At 22.2% G+C, this 9287-nt stretch overlaps 2 protein-coding genes across 5 annotated transcripts; both read left to right on the plus strand.

The window, feature by feature from the left end:
* Positions 1-612: 612 nt before the first annotated feature.
* On the plus strand, positions 613-2258 carry LOC102678200 (viral IAP-associated factor homolog). The gene is made up of 5 exons (XM_006612292.2): positions 613-898; positions 1111-1246; positions 1331-1559; positions 1628-1836; positions 1921-2258. The coding sequence occupies exons 1-5, from the start codon at positions 896-898 to the stop codon at positions 2055-2057; spliced, it is 714 nt and encodes a 237-aa protein (XP_006612355.1). The 5' UTR covers positions 613-895; the 3' UTR covers positions 2058-2258.
* Positions 2259-3354: 1096 nt separating this feature from the next.
* On the plus strand, positions 3355-7384 carry LOC102678060 (zinc finger protein 432-like). 4 transcript variants are annotated; one of them, XM_031508844.1, is made up of 5 exons: positions 3355-4874; positions 5511-5587; positions 5635-5647; positions 5875-6029; positions 6103-7384. In XM_031508844.1, the coding sequence occupies exons 1-5, from the start codon at positions 3388-3390 to the stop codon at positions 6135-6137; spliced, it is 1767 nt and encodes a 588-aa protein (XP_031364704.1). In that variant the 5' UTR covers positions 3355-3387; the 3' UTR covers positions 6138-7384. The 4 variants fall into 4 exon arrangements, 2 of the variants coding, with proteins under 2 accessions (XP_031364704.1, XP_006612354.2); XM_006612291.2 differs by lacking the exon at positions 5635-5647 and adding an exon at positions 5648-5777; XR_004149912.1 differs by lacking the exon at positions 5635-5647.
* Positions 7385-9287: the final 1903 nt, after the last annotated feature.

The raw sequence follows: 9287 nt of genomic DNA on the forward strand, positions 1-9287 counted from the left end.
CTCAGAAAGAAAGGACAGAAAATAATAAGAAAAAGATAGAGATAGGGTAGGAATTGATCGTTAATGCCATCTGTTGAGTACTTATATAAAGAATTTTTTAAACTGGCGTTGATAATCAATTCCTATTCTACTTTATTGTTCGAAAAGATATCTTTGACACTCAAGAGATGGCGCTAATGGTCGATTCTTATCCTATCTTTATCCTTTTCTTATTATTTTCTGTCCTTTTCTTCTGAATTTCATTTGCGGCACTCTGGAGATGGCGCTGATTTCAATATTTTTATCCTATCTCTGTCCTTCNCTTGCTATTTGCTCTCCTTATTTACATGGTCTACTGCACACAACTACAAATGACTACAGATCAGATATGGAATGTCAATTGAATATATCAATTCATCATCTCTTTTAAAATTATAATATATTTTTAATATATAAAAAAAAAAAAAAAAGATATTGCAGATATATCAGAGATATAAGACAAAATCATTTGTATTGAATATTAAATCTATTTTGTAAGTTATTCAAAAATTAAGTTATAGATTATATTGATAAGAAGCAAATATTTAGAATGAAATATGAGAATAAAAAGTACATCATGTTTCAGAATTTCGCAAAATATGGTCATTATAGAGGCGTTACTAACAATATAGTTTTTAAAATAGAATGAGATTCGAACGTGAATGCGTCATTCATGATACTATAAATGCATGTAAGCCAGAAACAGGAATACAGCTGTTACGTATATATTGTGAAATATGATCAGCTGTCGGTCACAATTATTCAAATATTAGAAGCGCATTTCGTTAATTAAAAACCTCGATTCTATTAATTAATCAATTTTCATATTGAAAATTATTATTTCTGCATATAAAATAATCTTTTAAATTTTTACATCATGGTAAGTAACAAAGTATTTTTAAAGGTTAGAATAGAAAGAATATTCCTAGTTTCAAATAAGAAATATTAAATATTATGGATCAAAAATATAATATTAAATATATTATAACTATTTATACAAATAATTCTAAATAAAGTATTTAAAGATTTATTATTATTTTAAGTTAATTTTTAAATATGTAAATTAATATAACCTAAGTTTTTTTAATATAGCAAGATCCAAATGAAGATACAGAATGGAATGACATTCTCAGAAGAAAAGGAATTATACCTGAGAAACCTAAAGAAGTTACAGAAGAACAAATAGTTGATATTGTGGAAAATACCATAAATGAAAAAACTGGACGTGGTACTTAAATATTTATTTCTTTTATATTAACATAATAATCCTAATTCAAATTTTATTAATGTAGATATTTTATTTTTTTTATAGCTCCTAATGATTTAGAAAACAAAACATTGGATGAATTGGATGAATTAGAGGATGAAGAAGATGAAAAAGTTTTATTAGAATATCGGAGAAAAAGAATAGCAGAAATGAAAGAATTAGCTAACAAATCTAAATATGGTGAAGTTAAAGAAATATCAGCAGAAGATTATGTTCAAGAAGTGAATAATGCAGGGGATGATATTTGGGTTATACTTCATTTGTATAAATCTGGGTATGATAAAAATTTATTTTAAAAATATTAAATGGGAATCTTATCTAATTATAATTTTTTTTTTTAAGCATTCCACTTTGCACATTAATAAATCAGCATTTAATTAACTTAGCAAAAAAATTTCCTGCAACCAAATTTTTGAAAAGTATTTCTACTACTTGCATTCCCAACTGGCCAGATAGCAATCTTCCTACAATTTTTATCTACCATAATGGAAATATGGTGAAACAAATTATTGGACCAATAGAATTAAGAGGCATGAAACTAACTGAAGCAGGTAATTATAATATAATTATAAATTCATTTAATAAATATTGAAACATTTATGTTTGTACTAACATAAATTATTATATTATTGTAGAACTGGAATGGATGTTAGGACAAGCAGAAGCTATACCAACAAAAATTACCAAAGATCCAAAACCAAAAATCAGAGATGTATTATTTTCTTCATTAAGACATGAAAATGATGATGTTGCTGACAGTAATGATTGGTAATTTTATTTATGTTGGGCATTTAAAAAAGCTAATGTATTGTCTGAATACTATATATAAAGTATTGACTATTTTATTTATTTCAAAATCACATATTTTATTACACACAAATTATTTTTTATTATTTAAAATTTTATCATTATAAATAATCATATTCTCACAATAAAATATTTTATTATCACGTTATCAATTTTAAAATTATAATTTTTATTTATTTTTTTTTTTTTTACACCTTTATCACATACATTCTCATAAAATAATCACTAATATGACATGAAATATTTAATTCAAAATTATAAAATTTCGTAAAATCTAACCTTATTTGCATAGAGATAAAAATTTTCAAATATAATATTTATTAATATATTATTCATACTTTTTATTTCGTTTTTTAAAAATTAATAATATATAATTATGAATTTTATTTGACTTGCATAGCAATAAAATTGAATAGTATTATTATTTTCTATATATTCTACATTTTATTTTATGTTTAATATTACTTCGAAGTTCGACATTTTCATATTTTTTTTTTGTGACGAATTCGTATAAATAATGCCAAAAAGTAATAAACGAGAAGAAATAAATAATGAAAAATGGATCGAAAGTATTTAGAAAGAATATATATACGCACAAATTTTTGACATTAAATTTAGCTATAAATTCTATGTTTACGTTCTGTCCTTCAAGGACTTCTCGGATTTCTTTTCTTTATCTATATGTAAACCACAGCTGAAGCTATACTTCTTTGTATAATTTCATAGAACGCAGTTTAGTTTCTACCGTTGATTATAGAAGTTGGTAGTTTTATATAGTGAAATTTTGAACGAACTATTAAATATTTTAAATTTATATTAGTTATATTTATATATTTTATTATAATAATTAATATAAAAATGTTTAAAAAAATTTAAAATGTGAGTTTGTTTGTGATTGTAATGTTACATATTATTTAAACTATGATCAAGAAAATTAGGTAAGCTTATATATAATATAGCAGTTCATTAAATATTATAATTATATTATCATTAATTATAATTAATGATAATTAATAAAAATAAAAAAAAAAATTTTGCACATGCATTGACAGGAATATATTTCGCACATTTTTAATATTACAATTATTTATTTTTTTAATTTAATTTTTTATTTATTTTTTATTATATATTTACGTAATATGTAAAATAGTTTGATGTAGAGATGTTCAAATATATTTTTTAATTTTTTGTTTATATTATATTTTCTAGCTATAATAAACAATGCAATATAAACATAATATGTAAATAGATAAAGTTAAAAAATTAATTGAAATTTATAAAGAATATTAGTAAAAATGTTTGAAGAATTAGATAATTTTTTTAAATTCGATTATAATAGTAGAAAATTACATAATAAAAATACAAAAAATATTTATTCAAATACAGTATTAGATGTAATATCAGAGAAACAATATAATAAAGAAATTAATATCAGCAAAGAAAAAAAAAATATTGAAGAATTAGACAATGTTAAAACTATTAATTATCCTGATATTAATACAAAACAATATATATCAATTTTAAATAAAACATCACGTAAAGTTCCTAATATTTTAAAAAATAAGTCAAAATCAGAGAGAATTTTTGAAGCAGATGCAACAAAATCAAATTCTTTTAAAGATGTAACAAATAAAGATGAACATGAAAGTTTATTCAATCCTGATTTAATATCAGAATATAACTCATCTGAAAATATACTTACTAAAAAAGAAAAAAAGCATAAAAGAGTATCAAGGAGAAGAAAACAAGAACTTAATTTTACAAATATTTGTCATGAATTACCAAAGTGGAGCATTTGTTCTTTTGTTGATGATAAAAAAAAAATGATAGGCAAAAAATTAGGTAAACCAAAAACATTAGAAAGTCTCACACAAGGAAAAAAGTTAAAACATCATTCTAAAAAACAAAATAAAAAACAACAAATATCTATTCTTAAAAATAAAGGAAAGGAGAAATACTTACCTTCAATATCTCAGGATATATTGACAGATTATAATTCTGAATGTCAGAATCTTTCATTCTCAAAAGAAATTGAATCAAATGATTTGGAAGATTTAATTGATTTCTCTAGCAATGAAATATTTAATAAGTTTAATTATGAATTTTATAACAATAATTCAGATTGTTATACATGCTATTCAATGAATTATGAAACATGTAACCCTTTAAATGCAATACACGAAAGTGATAGTTATGAAAACATATTTGATATAAATGACAATGAAGTTGACATATATAATACAACATTATATTCTTCTTTAACGGATAATGAACATGACGAAAAGAATATTTCAATAAGAAAATTTATGATGTCTCCAGATTATAAAAATGAAGACTTATCATTTAGTGATAATAAGTCAAAGTGTTCATCTGATTCTTTCTGTAATTATTGCTTTGAGGATTGTGTTTCAAATTGGATTGAAACTAGTGCAGCTAGTATTCATTCAGAAGCTTTTAATGATATTAAACAGAATAATTTAGATAGTTCATCTTTTCATAACCCTAAATATAATGAATATCTAAATGATGATAGGGAATATAGCAGTAGAAGATCATCATTGACTGAAAGTGAATGTTCTTTGGAAATCACAGATGATATTGATTCACTATTGACAGAATTTGAACGTTATTCGGATGAAAAAAAAAATAGCGAGACTGAAATATTTAAACAAACAATATATACGCAAAAACAAAAAGAATACGATGGATCGATGGAAAATTTACATGATACGAATATATTACAAATTCAAGACGATAATGGAACTAATATAAGCAAGGATAAGTAAGTTAATATTTTTTATATTATTTTTACGAAATGCGAAAATTGTATTAATGTTTAAAAAAAAATTTTCAAATTTTTTCGAAACATTAAAATTAAAAAATCAAGCATATTATTTATTAAAATAAAATATATTTTAAGAAAATATTTTATAAAATATATAGATTTATAGTTCAATAACTTCGACTAATTGGAATATCTCTAATAATTTTAAAGATATAGAATTCGTATCATATGTTGCAAAATGATAAGATAAAAATTTAATCTGATATAAATCTGATAATAATTTTATATTGTATTGGAATTGTTTAAATATCTACTATTTAAACAAAAAAAATAGTATCATATTATTTAAAAAAATAGTACTTATTTTGAAATTTTTAAATATCCTTCATTTATAAAAAAATTATTTATAGTATTATTAATAGTCCTTCCATACACAGCTAAAAAATTGTTATATAAAATATTTGCATATCTCTAAAAATAATAGATATTCAATAATCAAAGTTATCTTGATATTTTGTACATGTATAATAATATATTTTGATAACAAATTTTTGTAAAAGATACGAGATGTATTCTAAATTTATTTTCTTTCCCTAAATTTTACGTTTTATGAAGCATGAATAACGCTTGTAGGTATAAGTGTTTATCATGTTCATTAAAATTTTCAAACACGCGTACGTTGGCAATGCATCAAGCAGGAGCACATGGAGGTAAATTTATTATTTTATGCACGATAATATATAGTGTTTGTCATTAGTGTTTCTTTTCAGGTATGTACATAATACTTTGTGAAAGTTGCGGTAGGCTTTTCAATCGAAAATATCATTTCAATAGACATTTTATTCATTGTGGTCGCTTGAAAGAACCTTTCAAGTGTGACATGTGCTTTAAAATGTATAGGTAAAAAAGAAGAAACAAAGATGATTTAAATTTGTCAAATAAAAAACATTCAAACTTGAAAATTTATTAGTTTATATTGGTAGAAATTTATTTTCAGACACAAATCATCTTTAATTCATCATTTAAAAATAGTGCATCATATTCATTATGCTCGTAATCGTACCGCGACATTTGTTTGTAATGTATGTAACAAAATCTATAGTAAATTTGGTGCTTTCGAAAATCATATGAAGAGTCATAAAAACGAGCCTGGTAAGTTTTAATAACTTATATATAATAAAATAATATATAGGCACAGTTCAGTGAATTTTTTTATCATTTTTAGATTGTATGGATACACCTAACGATGTTACCTCTTAAGTACATACATAAGTATTTATATAAAAATAATAATATATTTATTTTCAGTCACTATATTTTATTATGATGTAATATTAATTAATCGTCAATATTAGTTAATTAGTTATTAATTGAAATTTTCTAAATCCGTACAAAAGTTTAGAATTGTTCAATGGATCTCACTACTATCGATTTTCCAATTATGTGACATCCTCAGATACCAAAGAAAATTCGTATGCTTTGACTTATAAATATAATTTCATATAAAATTTTCTATCTTAGGAAATTCAATCTATGAATGTTTAATAAATATTGTTACGCACTGTTGATCAGTCGCCTATTTAGTGACCGCTAGATTCTAGGGAATATATGAGTTCTTATATACATAGTCATAACAATTGCAGCGGCATTAAGTCGTAGATTTTGAGTTATATTATGAACTTATATTAGTAATAGTTAATAAAATATTGTCATTGGTAATAAATCGATAAATTTCATGATGATATTAATTGCTGCTGGGATTGAAACAAAATACGTATTTATTTTTACGATTATTATTCTATTTTAATCAAACTAAAAATATTTTGATTCTTTTTTTGATTCTCAAAGGCAGCATTATCTTCACGCGATTTCATTATATCTCGATAAATATCGTTAATATTATTTTATTTAAGTTTTTCAAAGTTACTAAAAAAATATAATTAGATTATAAAAATTTTATATTTATATTTATTATTTATGTTCTGACGTTATCTTTTTAGATATATTATTTTAATATTATAAAATGGTCCTTACTAATATTAGGAATAATAGTAAATAGTAAGATAGACTAAAAAATGCCATTGATTATTGATACATTAAAAAGGAAAAGTAATGTTTTATACGAAACCATTTTGAAAAGTTTGCAATTAATTTACTTTCTAATGTCGATATTATACACATATTATATATATAGGTTATCAACCTATAATATATTTGTAGTTGTGTTATTTATATTGACAAATGAATATTTTAAATTAAATATTTTGATATATGAATTAAAATATTATATAATTTATGTTTAATCTTCAACTGGTGATGTAACGTAAAAATTATTTCGTGCATTAATGATAATTTTTTAATTTCGAACAAATATGTTTTGTTATATTTCAATGTATAACCGATTGCTATGAAGAAAAAACATACATATAGGTATTGTTTTTATTGCTATTCTGTTTAGTATCTATACTTGGATTGCATGAAGAAATTCTGCTTAAAAGTTAGAAAAACTAAACTATTTTTCTTCTTATTAAATATTTGTTTTCAGTTTTTATTAAAATTTAATGTTTGCATATAATTCTTAATATAATTTCTGAGATAATGTCGCATATTATATATATTCTAATACAGTATTAGGTGTATTAAATTCTAAATGCTAAATAGTATTAATAAAATTAAACAAAAAATAAAATACAATGATATTAAATAAATAGCAACATCATCAGTTGCAAGTTAATAGATATTCCGTAGTAATACAATACAAATTTACATTCCTTTTCCATTTTTGAAATTGTAACTCGGTATAAAGTATTATACAGTAGTTGTAATATTTTATTTTTATATCTGTTTTTGATAACATTGTAATACTCAATACGTACAAATTGATATTATAAAATAAAATACAGAATAAAAATTTAATTATCATATAATTTAGTACTTTTAATTTCTAATATATATATATGTGTAATGTATGAATTTAACAATAAATTGAATTTTATTTTCATAGATAATCATGTACTGTTCATATTATAAAATGTAGATATTTGATCACAATGAAAAATAATTTAAATAAGTGTGAAAAATATCAATTCTAAAGATATTTTTAAAGATATCATATATATATGGAAATTCTTAATGTAAATCATTAATATAGTTAACAGTCTATTATTATTAACTTTCATTCTGAAAGTTATTAAAAAAAGTTGCTAGTAATAAAGTTCATTTCGATATAGGAAATTTATTGAATGACTATAAATTGAAAGATTCTAAATTTTTTTCATTTATCATGAATTTATATCATCAATATCTAAATAATAATTATAAAATAAATAAGAGTGACAAATATATAATATAGATGGATTAGCATGATATATCTTCTTGTATTATTTTTCAGAGAAATATTGGTATCACAAAAAAAGAATAGAATGAAAATCAAACATAGGTATCTCAGAATTCGAATTATAGTGTCGATTCATTGTTATTTACATTGGCTTTCATTCATAAATCATAAAAAGATTGTCGTATATCTTAGAATATATCGAGAAACATACCGATATAGTATATAGTGTAATACATAAAATATAATTCCATTTTTCTTACTGTGGGAACAATTTATATATTTCAATTGAAAAAATTCTATGTATTTCCAAATTAAACCAATTCTATTGCTGTTTATTTTTTTATTTTATATTTTTTTTATTTATATTTTAAACTGATTAATTACGATATGCAGAGACAATTATTTTGTTTCGCTTTTAATCATTACTACTGTTAATCGATAGATATTTGTTAATTTTATCCTGTTGATTAACACGCTGACATTTTCATTGGAAAGAGTAAACGGAAATGTTAAAGGTCTAATAAGTATTTATGAAATATTCTTCAGCGGATGGAGATATTAAATCGTAAAGATCATTACGTGGGAAATGAACTTCCTTCTTTAATATTTCTTTTTACATTTTTTAATTGAAAGTTTATATGTTATTCAAGATATGCCAATTTTTTAAAAATATATAATTTTATCATTAATTTTAATGATTTATTTTATTATAATTCTATTTGAAATTTTAAAAAAAATATAATTAATAAAAATATAAAATATCTTTATATATTAATTTTTATTATCCTATATCTAATAAAATTAAATTTTATATATTTTTCAACTTAAAGATACCAAATTAAATTTAGTACAAAATAAAGAATATTTTATTAATGGACTATTTATAAAAGAAACAAAACAATTGTTTATAGTTAAGAAAAATGACAATGGTGAACCATGCAGGATATGCGCATCACAATGAATCCGTTAAAAAGGGATAACTATGGTGGCGCCGCGATCGGTCAAAATTCGAACGAATGCTTGCGCCGGAACCGCGCAGATCGTCCTCAGTAGTTGCCCAGACGCTGTCACGG

The sequence above is a fragment of the Apis dorsata genome, unplaced genomic scaffold, assembly GCF_000469605.1.
Source record: "Apis dorsata unplaced genomic scaffold, Apis dorsata 1.3 scaffold_104, whole genome shotgun sequence".
NCBI classification, from domain to species: Eukaryota; Metazoa; Arthropoda; class Insecta; order Hymenoptera; family Apidae; genus Apis; species Apis dorsata.